The sequence below is a fragment of the Brachyhypopomus gauderio genome, chromosome 2, assembly GCF_052324685.1.
Source record: "Brachyhypopomus gauderio isolate BG-103 chromosome 2, BGAUD_0.2, whole genome shotgun sequence".
NCBI lineage: Eukaryota > Metazoa > Chordata > Actinopteri > Gymnotiformes > Hypopomidae > Brachyhypopomus > Brachyhypopomus gauderio.
This window is the reverse complement of record NC_135212.1, coordinates 29992984-30017579: the sequence shown is the minus strand read 5'-3', so window position 1 is coordinate 30017579 and position 24596 is coordinate 29992984. Positions and strand designations below refer to the sequence as shown.

The 24596-nt window shown below is 41.3% G+C and overlaps 2 protein-coding genes across 6 annotated transcripts in view; one reads left to right on the top strand and one right to left on the bottom strand.

Moving 5' to 3' along the window:
* gldn (gliomedin) overlaps positions 1 to 24596 on the top strand; it is a 41773-nt gene that overhangs the window by 5751 nt on the left and 11426 nt on the right. The gene's annotated exons all lie outside the window — the stretch shown is intronic.
* LOC143498434 (uncharacterized) lies at positions 19484 to 24458 on the bottom strand. Of its 5 annotated transcripts, none has more exons than XR_013125959.1 (5): positions 24319 to 24458; positions 23538 to 24127; positions 23138 to 23248; positions 22934 to 23065; positions 19484 to 21974 (listed from the first exon to the last, which is right to left on the bottom strand). XR_013125959.1 is itself a non-coding variant. In XM_076993705.1 (5 exons), exons 1-5 carry the CDS (start codon positions 24406 to 24408, stop codon positions 22853 to 22855), a joined length of 651 nt encoding a protein of 216 aa, XP_076849820.1. In that variant the 5' UTR covers positions 24409 to 24452. The 5 variants fall into 5 exon arrangements, 1 of the variants encoding a protein (XP_076849820.1); XR_013125960.1 differs by having other exon boundaries at positions 23138 to 23657; positions 24011 to 24127; XR_013125957.1 differs by having other exon boundaries at positions 22934 to 23248; positions 23538 to 23657; positions 24011 to 24127; positions 24319 to 24452.

Genomic DNA, 24596 nt, shown 5'->3' with positions numbered 1-24596 from the left:
AACCGTGACCATTAAACCTGGGCCCAACCCCCACCCCCCGGAAAAATGTTTTCTTCTCCTAATAAACTGCAAAAAAAAAGTAAAATTTGAGACGACAGTTCAGCTTTAGAAACACAATAATCAATAACATCTGAACTAGATAACTTATTTTTCCAAACAAAATAAGGTTCCACAGCTCTGTGTTCCTCGGAGGCGGAATATGTAAACAACGCGCACGAGGGCATCAAAGGAATGAATCGAAACTAGCTAGCAGTGGTACACTAACGACAGCTAGAGTCGCCACAGCGGGCGGAAATGATCATATAGTTAAACCCGCCCACTAAGAGGGAATATATCAATTTTACTGTCATTTGAAACTGGTATTGCGCTGAATTATAACTGCAAGGCCCTCTGTAAATGAACAGCGGGACCACCAATCACCACCATTCTACGGAGGCATCACAGTGCTGATAAGGGGGAGACACAGGCTCACAGGCTTCCACTTAACTTAACCCCTCACCTTCCAACACAGATTGAATAGACACGGTTGAATAATTTATTTGCTTATATTTTTGTAATTGTTTAGATGTCGATTGTCAAACTGTAAGTAGATCAAATAAAATTGGATAAATTATATTGGTAACACTTTACAACAAAAATAAGTACTTAAACAATAATTAAGGAACCGTATTGTAAAGTGTTACTGTATTGTAAAGTGTGTGTCGATTGTTGGCCGGGGGAGGCTGTAGGTGACGACGGCAATTGCGACGACATCTCACTCAAGCGAACCGAATCACCCAAATGCCTAACTAACTTAAGTTAGTCTTAAGTTAGTCTGACTAACTTAATATACTACTAATTAACTGCATCAATTGTGTTAAATATTGAAATTACATCTGGTGACTTGACTAGGACTTGAAGTTTAAGACTTGGGACTTGACTCGAGACTCGCTTGTAGTGACTTGGGACTTGACTCGAGACTTGATTGTGAAGACTTGAGACTTACTTGTTACTTGCAACTTAGTGACTTGTTCACATGTCTGCCATTTTGTTACCATTAAGTTGGAGGAAGTTTAGCGACATTCAGCATTTAACATCTCTTTCTCAAGCCTCGATTTTTCCTAACCGGAATTTGTCATCAGGTTTGGCTAATATGTAATGTTGGATGTCATCTGCATAGCAGTGAAAGTTGACACCATGTTTGTTTATATCTTTGCCCAATGGTAGCATGTATAATGTAATTAATAGTGGTTCTAAGATGGAGCATTGCTGCACTCCATATTTCACTTTTGTGTGTTTGGAAAAAAAAATTGAGTTCTACAAACTGATTGCAATTAGTTATGTAAGAATTAAACCAGGAAATGGCTGTGCCTGAGATTCTGACACAGTTTTCTAACCATTCTAACAAGATACTCTGATCTATTGTGTCGAAAGCTGCACTAAGATCCAGAAGCACTAGCAGAGATACATAGCCTTGATCTGAGGCAAGGAGGAGATCATTTGTTACTTTAACTAGGGCTGTTTCAGTACTGTGGTGGGGCCTAAATCCAGATTGGAACTTTTCAAATGTGATTCCTATGCAGATATAAGTATAATTTCTATGATCTTGGATATAAATGATATGTTTGAAATGGGTCTATAATTAGATCAAGATTTGGATTCTTGATCAAAGGTTAATACCCGCTAATTTACAGGATTTGGGCATGTGACCTATTGTAATGGATGAGTTAACTACTGTTAGAAGAGGTTCAGCCACAACTGGTAATACCTCTTCTAGTAATTTTGAAGGAACTGAATCTTGTGTGCAAGTAGTACAATTTAATGATGAAATTATTTTCTCCAATTCTAATTGTGGGAGTGGATGAAAAGTTTCAAGCGTTTGTCCTAATGCAAAACTTAGTTCAATATCAACCAAAACAGATGACAGACCAGTTGGATTACCTATAAAATGTTTTATATTTTGTCTAATATTCTCTATTTTATTATTAAAGAAATCTATAAAGACATTACTAGTTACTGTAGGTTTCCTGGAATCTGAGGTTCAGTGCCTGCTTGATTTTTTATAAGTTTAGGAATAGTACTAAAAAGAAATCTAAGATTGTTTTTCATTATCCTCAGTTATCTCAATCAGTGAGGCTAAGTAAGCTTTAGTGAGTGCCCTTTTGTATTCAATAACGCTATCCTTCCAGGCACAGTGGAATACTTCCAGATTAGTCAATCGCCATTTCCGCTTTAATTTACGTGCTATTTGTTTTAAGTTTCGAGTTTGGTCGGTATATCACGGGGCAAGCTTTTTAGATATATCCTTTTTATATTTGAGTGGAGCTACTATATCTGGAGCTGATCTGCAGGTGTTCTCTAAGCAGTCAGTAAGACTAACTCCTCTGGATCTGATGGCAAGTAGGCTTGTGGTGTTGTAGGGATCACACGCACGAGAGTCATGTCTATTTTATCATGGTTTTTTAATTAATACATTCAACACGGCACACATACATATTCATCATGGCTACCTCACTATCCTTCTAGTCTCGTTAGCGATCTCGTGTTCGTCACTACTCTAATCTCGTGATATGTTACTTTATTATAAGAACACTACATCTTCCCTCTAATAATGAAATTCCTGGAGGTAAAATTGAAACATCCAGGTTGCCAACTATCACGCATTGAGCGTGAGACACACGCATTTGACCGTTTTCACACGCTCTCACGCCACACTTCCGATATCTCACGCCGAAAAAAAAAATCCAGTTTATTTACCTCCGATCCACATCTATGATTCAATGAGTTACTAGTTTGCTCTGGCGCCAACCACCGGTGTAATACTTAATTTGTGTCCATTTTACGTTCGCCACCCCCCCCCCCACGCTCAACAATTTACACTCGCCACCTCCTCCAGGTTAAAATCTCACTCCAAGCGAACGTTGGCAACCCTGAAACATATCTACTCTAATGTAGCTATACTATGTTGAACTTAACTTGTATGACATCAGCTCTGCATTCTGAACTAATCCCATTTTGACATGTTAACATAAGTGTTCTTTCCTTTACATCAGAATTAAAAAATAAACATCCGTTTTTAAACTAAACTTAAAAGTAATTCTCCCTTCCCTTCGTTGTAAACAACTAAACCATTCTCCTTTCTCTTTCCATTCGTTTTAAGGTCAGAGGTTAGGCAGACATCACAAAGTCCTTCTGCCACCCAGGTGGAGACCGGACACGAGTCGACTTCACAGGGACATCAGGTGTCAGTACTGCTGTCATGGGCTCTGGATCTATGGAAGGGGGGGAATAGGTGGGTGTGGGAATGGTGACTGGGACAGACTCAGCTGGTGTGGTAACTGGATTTGGAATGGAGGGGGCGCTGAGACTGACATTGTTGAACTTCTTCACATGAGCGGCATTTCTCATTTTGGGTGGGCTGTTGGGTTGTTGAATGATGACTGCATTTCCTTGTTTACTGATGACTTCATATGGCTGTCTCAAAATCGAGGTCTAGCTTATTGGACTTGTGTAGGTTCTTGCAAAGAACAGTGTCTCCTGGTTTTATTTCCTGATCCTTGGCTCCTCTTCGCTTATTAGCAGTGATGTTTCGTTTCAGCTTGTGCAAAGCACCCTTGTCTTCTGAAACAGCAGCATGGGGTTCATCACTGTCAGCAGGCATATCGGTGAAGTTTGGCAGTTTGTCGCGGAGATCTCTGTTCATCAACAGCTTTGCCGGGGACACTCCCATGACTGCATGAGGAGTGGTCCGGTAGTGGAACAGAAAACTTTTCAGTGCAACTTTCCAATCTTTCTTTTCAGTTCTGGCTATCTTCACTGATTTCAGAATTGTTCTGTTAAATCTTTCCACTTCTCCGTTCGACTGAGGCCAGTATGGTACTTCTTTCAGCTGCATGATGCCATGCGCGGTGAGGTAATCATGGAACTCTTTGGATGCAAACTGTTGTCCATTGTCACTTCTCAGATACTTGGGATAGCCATGAATTTGAAACATCCTTTCGAGAGCATTAATCACATTAATGGCATTGGTGACCTTCATGTAGGCAACTTCGGGCCAACTGGAGTAGTAGTCAACTACAGCCAGCAGGTAGCAGGGGCGGACTGGCATACATTGCTACCGGGGATTTCCCTGGTGGGCCGATGGGTTAGTGGGCCGGTGGGCCGCCGGGCCGCTGGCCGCCGGTGGTTTAACTCAGCCCGTGGAGGAGCCACTGCGGCCCCGGCCCGTAGTCACGCTGCTGTTTAACGGTGTTAATACCTCCCCCGCTCCAGTCAGACTAACCTGCTCAGCGCGGCCGCGGTCTGAGCCTGTAAACATGAACGAGTTGGACCGCGGCCGCGGACTGGGCCAGCTGGTGCGGGCTGACAGTATGCAGCGGAGATCAGAAAAAAACTAACTTGTCCCAGAAAATACGGGCCGGACTACGAAAACATACAGCAGTTTAAATTGTAGATAACATGTTGTTTTAAATGTACTGCTGTCGCCTCTGCAACGTCTAAGGCAAATTACCTTAACACGGTTAACACGGACGCAAGTGGCGGTCTTCAAGGCAGAGCACTGTGCACTGTTTTTTTAAAGCTATTGAAATTCTTAGATTAAAACTAACCACCACAAATAGGTAAGAGGAAGAAATACCCACGTTAGAGTTGTAGGTTGTTCTTTAGGATGCACTTTGCGTAAAACAACTTGTTTGGTTGTCTTATGGTGGACTATTTAACAACTTGTTTGGTGGTCTTATGGTGGACTATTTAAAAGCCACTATGTGGCTTTGTAATCATATTATTGCTGGAATTAATATTGTCCATATGACAATAAACGCCGTCATATACACTACATGCCATGTATAGATTCATATACAGTATACACACACATATACATATATACATATGTATACATACACATATATATATAGTGGGCCAGTCTGTCGGGAACTCCCGGGCCACTTTTTCTCCCCAGTCCGCCCCTGGCAGGTAGTTACCTTCAAAGATGCTCAGCAGGTCAACTGCCAGGTATGTCCAGGCAATGGCACACGCTCTAACTCTTCTGGTGGAGCGTTCTTGCCGATCACTTGACATGGGTAGCATCGCTTTATTTGTTCTCCCACCATTTTGTCAATTTCAGGCCACCAGACTTTAGTTTGCAGTCAGTTTTTTGTTCGTACAATCCCCTGATGTCATTAATATCCTAACTGTACTACATGCTCTTACAGGACTTCGGGAATCACGATCCTGTTTCCTTGCATGACCATCTGTCCAGCCGTCTAAAGTTAATCTTTGACCGCCTAGAATGTTGTGCCCAGAGGCGGTCTTTGCATAGAGGCGTGGCTAGGCAACTGCCTTGGGCCCCTCCCACTGCAGCCCACTGTAGGGGCCCCCTGATTAGCTGACTTATTTCTCGCATATTAATGTTGATGGGCCCCCTAGCTAAATTCGCCTTGAGCCCCCAAATTGCTAAGTCTGCCACTGGTTGTGCCTTTGAAGTAGGTCCATTCGTTTTTTTATGGCTTGGCATAGCTTGGAGATGGTCAGATCCTCCTTTGAGACCTGCTCGATCTCACGGTGGATGACCTCAGCTTTGTTGCGATGACCAACGGGTTGACGACTCAGGGGGTCGGCCTTGTTGGTTTTGCCGGGGATGTGGACTACTTGGTAGGTGAACTGTTGCAGGTACAGCAGCCACCGTTCCACTCTGGCTGATGGAGGGATTGAGTTAGGTGACAACACTTTCACAAGTGCCTTGTGATCTGTGAGGATCTTGAATTCACATCCGATGAGATAAAAGGTGAATTTTTTACAGGCCCAGAATACTCAGAGAGCTTCTCTTTCAAACTGAGAGTAGCATGTCTCAGTGGGTGTGAGCTTCCTGCTGGCGTAATACACTGGCTTCCAGACTCTGTCTGTCTGTTGTTGCTCTAACATGGCACATACCCTGATGGGGGAAGCATCACAGGTGATTCTGGTTGGTCTTCCAACTGAGTAGTATGCCATGACGGGGGCGTCGATCAAAGCGTATTTGGGCTGGTCGAACGCACGCAGTTCCTCTTTCTCCCATCTCCACTCAGCATCTTGCTTAGTGAGTTCCCAGAGAGGCGCAGTTATTGTGGCGAACAGTGGGATGAACTTTGCACAGAACTGGGCCAATCCGAGGAAGCTATGCATTTGTGATGCATCTGTTGGTGGGGGAGCATGTGCAATGGCTTTGACCTTTTCATCTGACACTTTAAGACCTTCTTGTGATAGGACATGACCCATGTATTTGATGGATGTCAATTTGATCTGGCATTTCTTTTCATTGACTGTCAGTCCTCTTTCAGCTAGCCATTGCACCATGGTAGCCAGCCTTGCGTCATGTTCAGCTCCTGTGCTGCCAACTACAACTATGTTGTTGGACATGTTGTATGCACCTGGGCATTCCTTGATAACTTGGCTGATTATCTATTGGAATTTTTCTGAGGCCATGTTCACTCCGAATAAGAACCATTTATACCTGTAGAGTCCTCCTGGTGCAGCGAATGTTGTGATTTCTCTGGATTCGGGTGGAGCTCTACTTTGTGATACACCACGTTGAGGTCGATTTAGGAAAAGTATTTCCCTCCGGCTATTTCCTGGATTGTCTCATCAATGGTAGGCACAAGATGATGCTCACGGACGATGGCCACATTGGCTCTACGCATGTCAATGCAGATTCTCACATCTCTGTTTGTGGTCATTTTCTGGCCTTTTTTCCACAGTTACTAGTGGATTCACCCAATGAGCTGGTTCTGACACACAATGACGTCTAGGTCCACTAGCTCTTGTAACTTTTCGATGACGCGCTGCCTCCGGTTAAAGGGAATCCTCCGCACGGGCTGAATGCCTGGAGTGACATCTGGATAAATTTTTAGTCTGAGCTGGTAGCTCTTGAGTTTCTCCAGCCCAGTGAAGACTTGTGGGTACCTATTGCATAGACTTGACCATACGTCAGCTCCAGAGCAGCTCAGGATGTTTGCATTGATGCCAACTCTCAACAATCCTAGCTCTTCCTAGCAATCCTAGTTCAGGAGTGACGCCTGTGCTCGTGGCACCACAATGAATGAAGCAGTAGCACACCGTGTTGTGTTTGGGACTTCAACTTCAAGTGGACATTTGCCTAAGAGCGTGAGGGCTTGCTTGCTGGCATAACAATACAGTTTTGTGGAGGCAAGTTGCAGACTGACTTCGGGCCTGGCCTTCTGTAATCTTTTAAAATCATGCTCGGACAACATGTTGTGGTGAGCACCAGAGGTAATGGGTAAGGTGAAACCATTCAGGTGCAGATCTAGGATGTCCTCTGCTTTAGATATTCTGAATAGATAGAGCTCTTCAGAATCACTCTGTGAGTCATTGTTTTCTCTCTCTTCTATCCTATGTTGGTTTTTTTGTTTCGACCTTTGCTTTGCTTTGGATCATCCCTGCTGTGACCTGAAGCTCTGCTACGACCCTGTGGACTCAGTGTGTCATCTTGGTTTGACTTGTATTTATCTTTGTGAAAGCAGAGATCATCAAAGTTTCAAGTTTCAAGTTTATTTAATTTATATAGCACTTTAAAACACAAGGGTTACCCAAAGTGCTTCACATGAAACATCAATAAAAAGAACTAATAAAACAGAATAAAATAGACAGTGTGCGCGCATATATATATATATATATATATATATATATATATATATATATATATATATATATATATATATATATATATATACACACATACACATACATACACACACACACACACACACACATGTATCTAACAATAATAAAGTAAAAAATGCCATATCACATCCACACAACATAACAATTTAGATAGCTCAGCTACAATCATAAGCCACAGAGTAAAAATATGTCTTCAATTTAGTTTTAAAACAAGTGACTGATGATGCTCCTCTAATATCAACCGGCAGACTGTTCCACAATTTTGGTGCTGTGCTGCAATAGAAAAGGCTCGATCCCCTTTCCGCTTAAGTCTAGACCGAGGAACAGACAGCAGCAACTGTGATGATGATCTTAGAGCTCTAGGGGTCTCGTAATAACAGAGCATATCTTTAATGTAAGAGGGGGCCAGGTCGTTTAAGCCTTTAAAAACCGACAATAAAACCTTGTACTGTATCCTAAGTTGGACAGGCAACCAATGTAAAGATGCTAAAATTGGAGACATGTGATTTCTTAGCACCCACAAGGAGACGCGCAGCAGCATTCTGAACCATTTGCAGATGGCCAACAGATTCGTGACTTAAACCCAAATATAAAGCGTTACAATAATCAAGCCGGGAGGAAATAAAAGCATGAATAAGCTTCTCTAAATCAGAAAATGTAAGAAATTATTTAGCTTTAGCAATTGCCCTCAGCTGGAAATAGCTCCCCCTGACAACAGCACTAATTTGCTTGTCGAATTTTAGTTCAGGATCAAAAATAACACCTAGATTTTTTACATGGGATTTTACATAATGTTTAAAAATTCCCAGGTCTGATGCAAAGGCCTGTGTTAACTTTGGTGGACCAAACAAGATAACCTCTGTTTTACTATCATTTATTTGTAAAAAATTTATTGACATCCATTTTTTTATATCGGAGACACAATCTATTAGTCTTGCTAAAGAACCCAGTTTTCCAATTTGTAAGGGAATATATAACTGTAGGTCATCTGCATAACAATGGAAAGCAATACCATGTTTACGAATAATTTGACCCAAAGGCAGAAGATATAAGGAGAATAATAATGGCCCTAGGATTGACCCCTGAGGAACACCCCAGTTTAAAACTGATGAGGAAGAAAAATAACTAGACAGATTTACTGAAAATGTTCTATCAGTAAAGTATGACACAAACCAGTTCAGCGCCTTTTCTGTTATACCTACGCAATTCTCCAATCTCTCAATTAAAATTGCATGATCGACAGTATCAAAAGCAGAAGATAAATCCAATAAAATCAGCACAGAACAATTTCCCTGATCGCCGGCCAATAATAAATCATTTGTCACTTTAAGTAATGCAGTCTACGTACTATGCAATGCTCTAAAACCAGACTGGAATATTTCATATATGTGATTTTCGTTTAAAAAATCTGTAAGCTGATTATAAACTACCTTTTCTAAAACTTTAGATAAAAATGGTAGTTTTGATATCGGACGATAATTGCTAAAATGATTTGGATCTAAACTGTGATTCTTTAATAGTGGCTGAACTATAGCATGCTTAAACGACTCAGGGATAGTAGCTGTATCAAGACAAGTATTTATAATTCTTAGTAGATTGCAGGCTAACACATCAAATGATTCCTTCAGAAGCCAAGTAGGGATAACGTCACAAGGGGATGTAGTGGTCTTCATGTGGGATACAATTTTCTTCAACTGAGAAAGTGATACTAATTCAAATCTGTCAAATGTGCAATTATGTGATTCAAAAGCAACTTTATCATTTTGCGTGGGTGTAAAATTTCCCCTAATTGATTCAATCTTGCTTGTAAAATGTTTTAAAAATCTCTCACATAAATCTACAGATGCATTGGGGTTTGGAGATATAGAAGGGGTGAGCACAGAATTTATCACCTTAAACAAGACCTTAGGCTTATGGAGGTTTTTTTCAATCAGTTTTGAAAAATATTCGGCTCTGATTTGGCTCTGATATACAGCCTCTTGAAACTTCTCCAGACTGGCTCTAAAAATCTCCAATGATATTTGTAGCTGATCTCTTTTCCATCTACGCTTGGCTCTCCTACACTCCTTCCTAATATCACGAATTTTGGCGTTTAGCCATGGTTGTGACCTTATTTAAAACATTTATCTTTTAAAGGGGCTAAAGGGGGTGAATCTTTTTCCCACAGTGGCTGCACTTGTGGTTCTTGGATCAGATGCATTTGCGACCTATGTGTCCATTGTGCACCACACTTGTAACACCCTGACTGTGGTGGTGCCTTGGGCTTTGTTTTGGACCTTGCTCTACCAGAGACATGGTTTGTATTTGCGGGAGATCTAAAGATTAGCACCTCGTTGTAGTGGTATGAGCCAATTACTTGGATAAGGTGATCCAGTGTGAGATTATCTTCTCTGTATATTTTGCCTTTTAACTCAGAATTTTTAATGTGCAATAGTACTTTATCACTTACATGGTTATCAGCTTCAGCATCGAAGTTGCATGTTTTCACTAGTACTTTGAGGCGAATGATAAAATTATTTATTGTCTCATCAGCATTGGGCTGTTTCCCAGAATTTTGTATGGGCTTTTGGTATGTTCTCCCTTAAAGGTGTTGTCAAGGAGTCGGATGGCTACTGTCACGTCCAGCCCCTCCCTCCTCCCTGGTCCTGCCTAGTTTCCCCGTTCCCATGGTTTCTCCTTCTGTCTGCCACGCCCCGTCCTCATTGTTCCCACCTGCGTCTTGTTTCACCGTCATGTTTTCTGTGGATATAATCCCCGTGGTGTTACACTCCTGTGTCGGTCATTGTTTGTAGTGTGAGTACTCCCTAGCGTTGCCTTGTCCTGCTCTGCCTTATTCTCTCCGTATCATGTCAATTTTGATCTCCTTTCTTTGTTTCCCTGCATTTATGTGTATGTGAGTACCTCCCTGTTTTCCTGCTCGTTATTTGAAATCCCTGCTAATCGTGTTTCATGTTCTTGTTATCTGCCTCCTCTCTAGTTATCGTGATTATACGTTGTTCTCCTTGTTGCCCTGCCTCCCAGCTTCGCGTAGTCTGTCCAGGTTTAAGGTTGTATTGTTTGTTAGTTTCCCTGTCCTAATGCATATCCCTAGTTTTGTTTGTGTAGTCTGGTTTAGTTATTCGTCTGTATCCTTGCCCTGTTATTTATATCTCTTTCCCCATTAGTCACTGTTTCCCTCGTCATTACTTCCTTGCTTTTCATAGTGTGTTGTGTATGTGTCTTCCTAGCTGTTTTTCACTCTCCAGTTTCAGTGTTTTATGGTCTTCTCCCTGGCTCATATTAGTTCAGTTTCCTTGTGGTTCTGTCAGCTGTTTAGTCTATTGTATTTTTTTCCTTGTCTACTTACCGCCTTACTTGTTAGCTCTCCTGTGTTTAGTGTTTTGTTTCCTTTTTTAAAATAATTAATTTAAATACTTGTTTGCGTCACACCCACCCCTTGAATCGTTACAGCTACTTAATATACATCTCGTTCAGGTTGCTGATCAGTAGCGGGTTGGTAGGGTTTCTGCTCGTCAGTGAAATGTTTCCATATCTCATGCAGTCCTTCTCCCCCTGTTAATAATAACACAGCTCGCTTTTGTGCAGCATTTACAACTCCTGATGCTACAATGTATATTTCAAGTTCTCTCTTCCACATTTCCCATTGTTGATGTAAAGTTTCAGGCTCGCCAACAGTGCCCAATGGTTTCGGGGGTGCGAGCCCACCGAGCGGGACATCAAAATCCAGAATCGTAGCACAGACATTTGTAGATTCTTTTTTTTTCGGCTCCGGGTCTGTTAACAGCTGAGGGCATTTCTTTCGTCCTGCTATGCTGTCAGGATGATCCTCGTCGCCAGTTTTAGAGATCACATGCACGAGAGTAGTGTCCGTTTTATCGTGGTTTTTTAATTAACACATTCAACATGTCACACATACATATTCATCATGGCTACCTCTCTATCCTTCTAGTCTCATTAGTGATCTCGCTTTGTCACTACTCTAATCTCGCGATATGTTACTTTATTATAAGAACACTACAAGGCTAAAGTAGTTAAATCTGGGAGGCTTTAAATAAACTGTGTTGCGGTTTATTAATTTATCAAGCGCTTTATACAATGTCAAGGAGACGAGCGATTATTCAGGTTAAGAGGAAACTCGAATGAGGCTAGATAGTGGTCAAAGATTGATGTGGTTTGCAGGAGCGTATTTGTTATTTACGTCGATGTCCAGCGTTAAAATTAAATCTAGGGTATGATTACGATAATGAGTAGGTCCTGTTACATTTTATGTAATGCTGACAAAGTTCAATATTGAAGTAAAAATCCCTTTTCAGCTGATCCTCAGCATTATCAAAATTTATGAAAGTCTCCTACCATTATTATTTTGTCACTGCATACTTGCTGCAAAATCACTGAAATCGTTTAGAAAGTCTAGGACCTGACGGTCTGTACACATTAGTCAGTGAGAATGCGTTCTTATTTGTAGATGGATTAACCCATGGAGGTCAGGATTTGGAATCAAAATCAAAGTGGAAAATCAAATGACAGGGTGATTCAACTTCAGTGGAAATTCCTCAAGACAAGTTAAAATGAGGCTCAGTAGTGTGTGTGTGGCCTTCACTTGCCTGTATGACCTCTCTACAACGCCTGGGCATGCTCCTGAGGAGGTGGTGGATTTTTATTCCTGAGGAATCTCCTCCCAGACCAGGATTAAAGCGTCAGTCAATTCCTGGACAGTCTGTGGAGCAACATGCCGTTGGTGGATGATGTCCCAGATGTGCTCGATTGGATTCAGGTCTGGGGAATGGACAGGCCAGTCCATAGCATCAATGCCTTCATCATGCAGGAGCTGCTGAAACACTTCAGCCACATGAGGCCTAGCAATGCAGAAGGAACTCAAGGTCCAATGCACCAGTATATGGTCTCACAATGGGTCTGAGGATCTCATCCCGGTACCTAATGGCAGCCAGGGTACCTCTGGCTAGCATATGGAGGTCTGTATGGCCCTTCAAAGAAATGCCTCCCCACACCACTGACCCACTGCCAAATACGGTCATGCTGGAGGATGTTGCAGGCAGCAGAACGTTCTCCACGACGTCTACAGACTCTGTCACGTCTGTAGCGATATACTGATTGATTATGAATAATTTTATGGGGCACCACCCTGCAATTTCAAGGGAATATGTATTTGGTAACTGGAACAGATGAAATTATATATAAGTCTCATTACCATAGGTGAAGCTCAGAGTTTGCACAGTGTCTCAATACCACTGGTTGAAATATATTTGCCACAGTAATTGGTTTAATTAACAAATGTAAATTTTATTGATCAATAGATATAAACAATTTAACGTTAGAATGCATGCGACGCATAAGGTCGAAAACTTGGTTTAGGTTCAGAAAGTTATTAACTTTATCAGAGGAAGGACAAACCAACTGAAGTTAAGCCAACTATGAAACAGAAAACTCTGCAGACCATTTAAACCAATGTTAACCAACCCACAAGCTACAATGAAAATGAAATGTAAATGAAAATTGAAGAAAATGCCTTATGGAGGAAACTATTAACTGGAATATACTGGCGTGCCTTACATCTATGCTAAAATTAGATGCTAGGTTTGAAATGCAAGCTAAAATGGACTAGCTAAAATGTATGTATCACACTACTTTGGTCTGAGAAGCTAATAGTGAGAATAGATAGCAGCAAACAAGACTGGCATCAAAGCGGCATGATGAATGAATGCGCTTTACTCAGGGCAAGAGTCTTCCAGGCTCGGATGGCTGTCCACTGGTGCCGGCAGGAATACGCGGTATTTTGAGGTCCAAAATAAACATATGCGTACTTTCCAATGTTATACCAAGCACTCACAGTGACCCAGCTGTTCGGTGAAGTTGAGCGACGATGTATGTGCGGTGTACACTTGGTTGAGTAATCAAGGCCTTTGATGACTTGGACAGGTATGCTAGCTCGCCAGTCTATGCACTACTGTAGAATTTGTCTTTTTTTGTAATCAAAGTTTTTATTACACACTTCCTTCATACAATTTACAAAACACAACGCAAATCAACAAGCACATTGTAAGAAAATAACATTCACGATATAAGAGCATAGGCATATTTGTCAGCATATTTTTACTGTTAGGTGCGACAGGTAGCACAAATATAGTAAGAGAGAGAAGAAATCAAAAGAGATAAAAAGTAATAAAAAATAAATAATAGCGTACAATAATAAATTATGAAGTAAGTCTGATACTTCAAGAGGTGACATGGTAGAAGATAAGAGGGGGTGTGGACTTCTTTATTCTTGTAGTTTTACTTGTTGCCATAAGTTTTGCCAAGCCGTGTTTCTTTGTGAGGTTTGACCAGACATTCCAGCTAACATATTTTCATATGAAGCAGTTTCTGTCATTGAATTCAACCATTCTTTTAACTCTGGAGACATAGTTGATTTCCAGTGTTTTAGAATTATTCTTGATGCAGTAATTAAGCCCGTAGTCAAAATTCCAAATTCGACCTTATTTATGTCTCTTACTGAGTTTCTATTGCCTAGCAAGCATAACTGTGGGTAGACTGGTAGGTTCCCCCCATCCAATCACCCAGCACTTTTAACACCCCCTTCCAGAACAATTGTAATAAATCACATTCCCAGATACAGTGGAAAAAGGTACCCTTCTCTTTCTGACACCTCCAACAGCAGTCCTTATTTATAAGACCCATCCTATATAGTCGACATGGTGTCCAATAATATCTATGTAATATTTTATATTGGACAAGTTTACCCCTGGACTCCCTAATACAGGGGTGCCCACAGTTTTCAGCTTGCGAGCTACTTATAAGATAACCAAGTCAGAAAGATCTACCGGGGTAGCGGCGAACGTAATTTGTTGAGTGGATTGCAGATTGGCTACCGTGAATGTCAATCAAAACATACAGCAAACTTTAAGAATTCTTTAAGCATACAAGAGGGATATACCAAGTACATTGATAGTGTGACGGGCAGGGTGAGCAACTAAAAAGGAAGTGATCACGCCAAGTCTCAGGGAAAGAGGATGGCTTAATAGAAAGTGCGCAAACCAAAAACCTGTGACATAGTTCCGAATGAAGGAAATAATAACCAGCAGTCAACTGGTACAAAGACAAGACATATATAGACGAACAAACGACCCTCAGGTGAGACGGATCACGGATCCCGCCCACCAGGGGCGGACTGGCATACATTGCTACCGGGGATTTCCCCGGTGGGCCGATGGGTTAGTGGGCCGGTGGGCCGCCGGTGGTTTAACTCAGCCCGTGGAGGAGCCACTGCCGCGCACTGCAGCCCCGGCCCGTAGTCACGCTGCTGTTTAACGGTGTTAATACCTCCCCCGCTCCAGTCAGACTAACCTGCTCAGCGCGGCCGCGGTCTGAGCCTGTAAACACATGAACGAGTTGGACCGCGGCCGCGGACTGGGCCAGCTGGTGCGGGCTGACAGTATGCAGCGGAGATCAGAAAAAAAAACTTGTCCCAGAAAATACGGGCCGGACTACGAAAACATACAGCAGTTTAAATTGTAGATAACATGTTATTTTAAATGTACTGCTGTCGCCTCTGCAACGTCTAAGGCAAATTACCTTAACACGGTTAACACGGACGCAAGTGGCGGTCTTCAATGCAGAGCACTGTGCACTGTTTTTTTAAAGCTATTGAAATTCTTAGATTAAAACTAACCACCACAAATAGGTAAGAGGAAGAAATACCCACGTTAGAGTTGTAGGTTGTTCTTTAGGATGCACTTTGCGTAAAACAACTTGTTTGGTTGTCTTATGGACTATTTAACAACTTGTTTGGTGGTCTTATGGTGGACTATTTAAAAGCCACTATGTGGCTTTGTAATCATATTATTGCTGGAATTAATATTGTCCATATGACAATAAACGCCGTCATATACACTACGTGCCATGTATAGATTCATATACAGTATACACACACATATACATATATATATACACACATATATATATATATATAGTGGGCCAGTCTGTCAGGAACTCCCGGGCCACTTTTTCTCCCCAGTCCGCCCCTGCCGCCCACCTGAGGGACGAACATCACGTGACCAAAACAGGACAGCTGCCGCTGTAACCGGGGGCGACCGGCAGGCCCCCCGCCACCCCACAACGTGACAGACCCCCCCCCCCCCCCACCAAAGCCGCACTCCCCTCCGGATGTGCGGCTTACAGCGGCAGCACACAAAACACAACAAAGGGGAGGGCGGGGACAAGACAGGGACCCGTTCCCTGCCGTCCTGGAGCTAAAACACAAAACACACATGCTCCTCGTCACAGGACGCAGACAAGGCAGGGACCCGTTCCCTGCAGTCCTGGAGCTGAAACATAAAAACAGACACACAGGTTAGCTCGCCTCCTGGGCGGGACCCTGGACCATCAACAAGATGATAACCACGCCCCGGTCGGTCACAGGGCCCTCACGCCCTAACCGGCCTTAGGCCGCTTAAGCCCCACCGCTGTGTGCGGACCGGGAGCACATGGCCCAACACACGTCACAGGTGTGGATGTGTGCAGGCCGCCACACTGGGGTGCGACCACGGCTTCCACCGACCACCTCCCAAACCTACCTCTTTGCTCGGAGCTGACCCCTGCCCTTTTCGCTAGGGGTCACCCCAGACTCCTGGGGAGTGAACCCCTCACAGGGCCCCTCATCTCAAGGTGGACTCCTACACCCAACCCAGGAGCGCCAGAGACCAGGGCCCTGGCCATGCACAACAGGGGCACGCTGGTCACCCCGAGCTCGAAGGGGAGGGTCTCCTCCTGGAGACCCCACTAGGTCCGGGAGTGCCGCAGTCCACCACCAGGAGCAACCTGCAACACATCACACACACACGCACACAGACAACACACAACACATAACATAAAGCGCATTTTCCCTTTACCCAGGGGGGAGGAGACCCCTTCTTAGCCTGAGGAGACACCCTGCCGCTAACACCCCAGGCATCCTCTGCCTACTTAAAGGGGTACAGGGGCTCCTACCTGCTCAGGGGTCCCTCCCAACAGGGCAGGTCTCCCAACGGAGCAGCGCCTTCTGAGCCACATTTCGTGGCTCAGGAACCCCATAGCTCCCCCCCAAAAACATATTTAGGGGGGGCCCTCCGGGGAATAACAAAAGTAAATACACAAACATGACATATAACATATACGCGCCTTAGACGCCCTCCGTACCACATCCAGTGGCACGGGACCTCAAATGGACCCCTCCCAACACACAGTAAAGAGGGGTGCAAGCGAAGAATGACATAAAACAAATCACGCTACACGCTAGGACAAAACGAACACGCAAAGACAGAAAACACAAACAAACGGACAGGACCCACCGATGCGGACGCTCTGTAGAGCGTGACGCACCTACTCCAGCTCAGAGAGAGAGCTATCCACGAGTGGATTATGCGTCACGCCCACAGTGACACGTCTCCTCGGCTCGCGGTCGCTCACCCCCGTCGAGGCGAAAGAGCCGAGAGACTCTCGCGTCACACGCAGTTGAGCGTGCAGCACGCATCGGTGGACCCGTCCACACACACACACCACGGCACACTCGCTCACGTCCGCGTCGTTATTTATACAAAACACTACAACGTACACACACACACACACACACACACACACACACACACACACACACACACACACACACAGACAGACGATAACCAACGCAAGCGCAAACCAAAAACCCGTGACATAGTTCCGAATGAAGGAAATAATAACCAGCAGTCAACTGGTACAAAGACAAGACATATATAGACGAACAAACAACCCTCAGGTGAGACGGATCACGGGTCCCGCCCACCTGAGGGACGAACATCATATATATATATATATATATATATATATATATATATGATATATATATATATATATATCACATATATATATATATATATATATATATATATATATATATATATATATATATATATATATATATATTAGGGGTGGGACGCGATCAAAAAAATTAATCGAATTAATCGGAAGCTTTGTAATTAATTAATCGAAATTAATCGCATTTTAATCGCATTTCAGTATTTAACATGAGAAATATTAATTTAAGTTTGAATGATGAATGAATCAATGAACATAATCATAAACTTCAACATCTTGTTTATTTTTCCACCAGTCTACTACATAGACCAATAGATGAGTGCAAAAAACAGTTCAGAACACTGGAAATTTTGACCAAAAATGTTGTTTAATTTTGGAAGTTTTGCTCAGGATATTGGAAGAATTGAAGTAAATCAGAAGATGTTTTTCAATACCATTTTAGATGGTATATTTTTCTTTAATTTCCCAGGCCTCTGCCACAGGGATCTCCATAGTGCCTATAAGTGGTCTTCTGCATGCTCAAAGCAAATGACTGGATCTTCATCATCTATAATATGAGCTGTCACAGACACCAAGATAATTCTTGTTGCTAACAGAGGTCCAGTGATCCCCAGTCAGAGCCACATTTGTTTCTTCACAATAACCTGTTTTACTTCCCTTTCCTCATCATACAGCTGCTGGATTTTCTTCGACATTGTCTTTCTGGACGGCAGTTCTTAACTTGCATCAGTTGACACAATTTGCAGTGCTTCTTGTAAGCCTTTAGCTTCGACCACAGAGAGCGAACAACACTGTAAATAATATGACGCGTCACGTATAAACGCGTGCAGAGTCGCGCGCGACGGTCACTCGCGAAAGTTTAATCCAGTCTTAATGGTCCAATGAAGGTAATTTAAAAACCAGGGGTGAGTTTCCCAAAACATTCTTAGCGCTAAGTACATCTTAACCTCGTACGTATGAACGAGGTTACGAAGTACTTAGCGCTAAGAACGTTTTGGGAAACTCACCCCAGGACATTTCCTCACTTAAAAAAAAACCGCGACGCCCGGGACAGGATGTGAAATACGGACATGTCCCGGAAAATACGGACGTTTGTTCACCATATCGTACTAGGAATACAATTAGCAGCTAAGTGGCTAAGTGATCATTACTGACCTGCGCGTTAGCCCCAACATGTTTTGCGTTGGTGTGGTAACGAAGGGTGGAAGTGCTCCTGTGATAAGCGAACTCCTTCCTACATAAAGTGCAAATAACACTATTTTTGTTTGTACTTCCATCTGGAAGTTTCTTATATTTAAATTTCCCATCCACCAGCGTAGCCTCTTCAGTCATCTGCATCATGCTCACCCTTACCAAAAAGAAGTTTATTCAAGTGTACTATGAGTATACTTATTTTGTACTAAAACTGAGGAAGTATACTTGAAGTTTACTTTTTATAAACTATATTTTAGATACTTAAGAAAAGTATACTGAAGTATACTTGGCTTATACTGAAAAGTATAAACAGAAGTCTAAAACTAAGTACATTCATAGTTAGTCTTAGAATAGTATACTGAAGTATACTTGGCTTATCCTGAAAAGTATAAACAGAAGTCTAAAACTAAGTACATTCATAGTTAGTCTTAGAATAGTATACTGAAGTATACTTGGCTTATACTGAAAAGTATAAACAGAAGTCTAAAACTAAGTACATTCATAGTCTTAGAATAGTATAGTGAAGTATACTTGGCTTATACTGAAAAGTATAAACAGAAGTCTAAAACTAAGTACATTCATAGTTAGTCTTAGAATAGTATAGTGAAGTATACTTGGCTTATACTGACAAGTATACAGAATAGTTTAAGTATATGTGGCCTTTACTTGTACTTAAACCTTTGATCAATATATACTTAAGAAAAGTATAATTAAGTATTCTTGCCTTATACAGAAGTATACTTGACTTGTAGTTTGGGGTGGAATAGCTTAGAGTAAATAGTACATGGGCGGAAGTGAATCAGATCTTTATGTACACAGAGTTATTAAACAGTACAGAAACAGATAAACAATTGGCTAATTCTATTGACAGTAGTTTTCCAAGGTTTGAGAGGATTTTAACAAGCTTGATTCATATTATAATACATAACATTATACACATGCACACACATATATAAAACATATTTTTGTAAGCTCATCACAAAACATTAAGCCAAACAGCAGTAAGTATCTTAAAGTAATACAGTGGCTACAACACTCAATTTTTGATTAAACTCATGACTGCTCTTTTAGTCCCGTTCATGGCGATTTGGCAAAGGTGTAACGTACAATTTGTCAACTGTTTCAACAACAACACATTTCATTGCTATCATGTCTGGCCATATAGCACTGACATTTCCAGTCTTCCTCACCTCATGTGTAAAAGTACACTGTACATTTATTTGTGAATCTTTACACAATGGCCTGCTAGATGTAGCAAGTACCTCAACTAATACACAGCAATGTTTGGTACATGCACAATTTGCAGGGCTTTGATGTGCACAGTGTTGTTTAAAAACAACTAAGTCATTAATTAAACACAATGTACCATCTTTCAAGTATACAACACTGTTATACCTTTTCTTTAGCCTCTCATATTTTTGACTGTGATACAAAACTCCATCAACCAAAAAACGGCTGAAAGACCAGAAGCAATTACTTAGATTTCCACATAACTTGGTGATGGCAAGCCTATACGAAGCTGTGATGTTTTCTTGCAATGGGGGATGTCCAAAACCCTTGACACTTTCATTTAATATTTCACATTTTTCAGTTTTTCGCTTATTAAAGTGAAGTTCTTCCACAAATGACCGAACCTTTGCATTTGTGATAGTATGCTTGGTCTTTTCTGGCAATTCTCTCCACAGCAGAAATTTTCTAGCTATTTGTGAAGGGATATACTGTGTTCCATGACAATACTTAAGTAGAGTGCCCATATTGGATTCAAACACGAATGTTGACGTAGCCCATAATGGCCCCCAGTTTTTTACACTTTGAGTAACATGTGTGAGTAAGTGTATGTTGAAAGTCATGTGATGTTTCCCGTACAATCTTTGAAATTCAATGACAAATTTTTTAAGAGCCAGTTCTGACATCAAGATGCTTCTAGTTTTGATCTTATCCTGAAGCAATGTATATATACCAAACACCAAAAGGAACAAATGATTCCAAAATCTGGCAGGGAGTATACCTTTCAAGACAGGCAGAGCATAGAAAAGAAGAAATGCTCGCCATTCTGAAGCTTTCCAGAACTTCCGTTCACTCATTGACCTTGGTGTCCTGGTTATCTCAACAGGAGGTTTTATTTTTATAAGTCGCAAATTAACCTCTTCGATCTGTTTGCCAATGTACCAGGCAGCTTCACTGTTTGCTGTATCAAACCACAGTGTGGACAGTTGCCGAGTGACTCCAAGACACACATTGTGTTGATATTCAGGAATAAAACCATTTATCATTTGGAAGTGGCAAAGCTTCATTAACGGAGATGGCCCTTTGACGCCAAACACTGGCTCATTATCTGAAGCTGACATCGCATGACTAAAATGATCTCTCTCATTTCGAAGCGGGGGTTCAGGTCGATCATATGGATAGGATTTACCACCTTTATGATAACAAAAATCACATCCATAAAAACCATTGAACTGCTTTGTGTTACGAAGCAATGGACGAGCCATCGAATCAGAGCTACAAACCAGCACAAACACTCTAGAAACATGAGAGTTCCCCTGTATGTCTTGCCACTCGATACCTGCAGTCTCTAATAAAGAGGCTTCTTTAACAAAGGGTGTTAGTAATGTTAACATGGACGGTTTACTTGGTCCAAACCATAACGCTGACATCAAAATGTGCTTTTTTCTCACTTCTGGTTTCAGTTCAATTACCTGACACTGAATAGGCCAAATGCTGCATTTAGAACTTTTGAACACTGGTGCGCCATCAAAATTCCAAATTAGTGACAAGTCATCTTTTCCAAGAACTCCACTGTCATGTAACTTTTGATACTCTTTGCCAGACTGTATGTCAGAGAGAACCCCAGAGGTTCTAGTTTTTTCATTAAGACTGACCATGTGTTCTTGCAGAAGTTGCTGAATTTGTGCATACAGGGGCAACACAAGAAAATAGAAGCCATTCTTTAGATTTGCACTGGCGTCAAATACCGTGTTGCAAGAGTCACACTGAAAGGGACACTCTGCTCTAATGCCAAGGTATTTTGAACAGCTTTCACAGTAAAAGTGAACTTCAAAATTGGATGAACTTCCAAATTCTTTGTGGAAAAGGTAATGTGAAGATGGGATAAGACCTGGAAACATTATGTTAAACATTTCCAATAAGTGAGTAAACGCTTCACCGGTTAAATTATGCCGCAACAAATAGGACATCAGCATCAATATACTTTCTCCTTTAGAAAGAGGTGCCCCAGGATACAAGGGCTTGTCACCAGCATCAGCTCTATCTTCGTTGCCCTAAAGAGAAAGAAAGGGAGACAAAAGATGTAAAAATGTGAGCAGCTACAGAACAAAGCAGGAATATTAGTCCAGCATGTTTTCTTCTATTTTATCAAATGTAATTTTCTAGAAATGCTTACCTTAGGCTATCACAAAATTAATGATAATTTCATCATATTATAAAAAGCTACAAACCCAATAGAAAGAGTAGCGACCTGTATGTGTACCTGTATGCTCAACTTTAGTAGAGTCTTCGTTTATATAATTACTCAGGCATACTATGAGTCCTAAAATATCCTTCGTAGTTTATTTGTGAAAAGTGGATCATGCAAATATAAATAATAAGTCACGTTTACTTTTTATTGTGTAATTACAATTATTTTGCTATCACCTCTGCTGAATGGTGGCATAAGGCTGCTATTTTGGCATAATCCATATTGCTGTCTTTTATTGTCCATTATGTTCATATGCTAAAAGTGTTACTTTGAGACTGTGCAATGAAAGTGAATAAACAGAAACACTGCAGTGATAAAACAATTAATTGATATTTCACAATTATGTAGACTCAAATTGCGACCAAACCCAAAACACTACCAAAATTCAATTCTGTTCGATTCTGATCTACACAAGCAATTATCTACAAGCCCACACAGTGCAGGAGTGATGCCACATTGCTGTATAGATATGGAACAATTTAACTCATGACTCTGTAACACCTTAAGCAAGTTTTATTTTGTCTCTATTTTGAAATAGTCTGATATTCAGAATGCCTTGCACTACTACCTGCCTCAACTCCACCTCACACAACTTAAAAATAAAGCATCATGTCAGGACAAAAACTCCAAAAAACAGCTGCTACAGTCAGTCATAGCTATTTTATATTGTCTACATTACACTCATTTTACAAAATGATCTTCTTTACGTGAGTTATTAAACTTAATTACTAGCACTTTGTCATTCAACCATTTACTACATACCACTGAAAATTCTGAGGTGCTTCCTCCACCAATATTGTCCTCCATCAAATCTTCACTGTCCCCATCATTTCCAGCTTCACTCCTGGTAGCATGAAGCATGCTTCCTTCAGAATCTGACAGGTCTTCCCCATACTACAGGTTAAAGAATATCAATATAAATGTCTAAAAGGTATAAAACTGTGTGATGTATAATTATTTATGTACCTCTTGAATGTCAGCACCAAACAGGCTACTTGTGGAGGAGTTTTCATTGTCCACTTCACCATCATCATCTTCACTGCTGGATGCATTGCTCATGTCATCTTCAATGTTGTTCTAAAGATTAACAAGGGAAAAAGAATAAACAACTGAATTAATGGCAAAATATCATTGAATTTATGAAGGCCCTCTGCTGCCTTCATAAATGGAGTTTGTCATTTGGCCATAATAAAGTGGAATCTTTCTGTAAGGGGGATAAATGCTCTCACCAACTATCACAGCAATCCACTAACTACAAGTAATATCTTGTGTGGAGTTAGCCCAGCATATTTTAAGATTTGTTGTTGGAGCAATGAGTTGGATGAAAAGAAATAACAATGCCAGTAGACAAAACTTGTGTATGTACCTCTTGAATGTCAGTACCCATAAGGCTAGTTGTGGAGGAGTTTTCATTGTCCACTTCACTGCTGGATACAGTACTCATATCATCTTCTGGGTTTACTCCGTCATACTCAATGTCTAAAGGCTAACAAGGGAAAAACATTAAAAGTAAACATAAAAAAACACCAGACCTTTATTGTACCACAAATAATCGATACTAGAACTGGGCCGTGTTTGTTAATCACTAATGGGTGACAGATACTGTTTATGAGAAGGACAAACAGAAGTAAGGTAAAAGTTTATTTGACAACTCAAAGACATATAAAGTGGAAGTCATGAAAACAAATCATGTAGTACAGTATGAATAACATTATTACTGCTGTAAAAAGAGATGCTCTCCATGGGCAATATGGACAAAATTAACTATCACAGTATGTCTGACTGAACACCTTAGTATCGATATTATAATAACACTGTAGGGAATAATAGTGTTAATACCTCTTGAATGTTAATACCTCTCTTCTCAAAGTGCTCATTTCCAATTTTTTCATCTTCACTGTTGGAAGTGTTACTACTGTCACCTCCAGTATTTCTTGGACCATTTTTATTGTAGTTCTACTTGTAGACAAGGAAAGATAGAATGTTTAAAAGTTAGGGGAAAAAAGATAGTAATTTCTTTCTCCAAGGTTAATATTATTGATTAAATCATAAACTTATGCATGTCATAAATAACACATTTTAATTCATTACGTCTGTCTAAAGGCATGTGTGTAGTATTTTAATGTCTTATAATAAACGTTACTTACTTTTGCATTCCATCTGAACTTGGTTCGCCTTGGGATTCTTTCTGTGTCGTTCTCCAAGTATCGTTTGTAAGGTCCTGAACGTTTCGCCATTTTGTCGCTTGTTGCACAGAAGCTAGAGAACACGCAGAGATATGTGTTCGGAGAATCTCCTGCTTCCCGCAATTCTTTTCGTCGCAGTCACGCATATCTCGCGAGAGCAGGCCATTTGATCTGTTCGCGCGCTGATTAGACCGTTGAGCATCTTCTGCCGTTAGCATATACGAACAATATAAAACAGA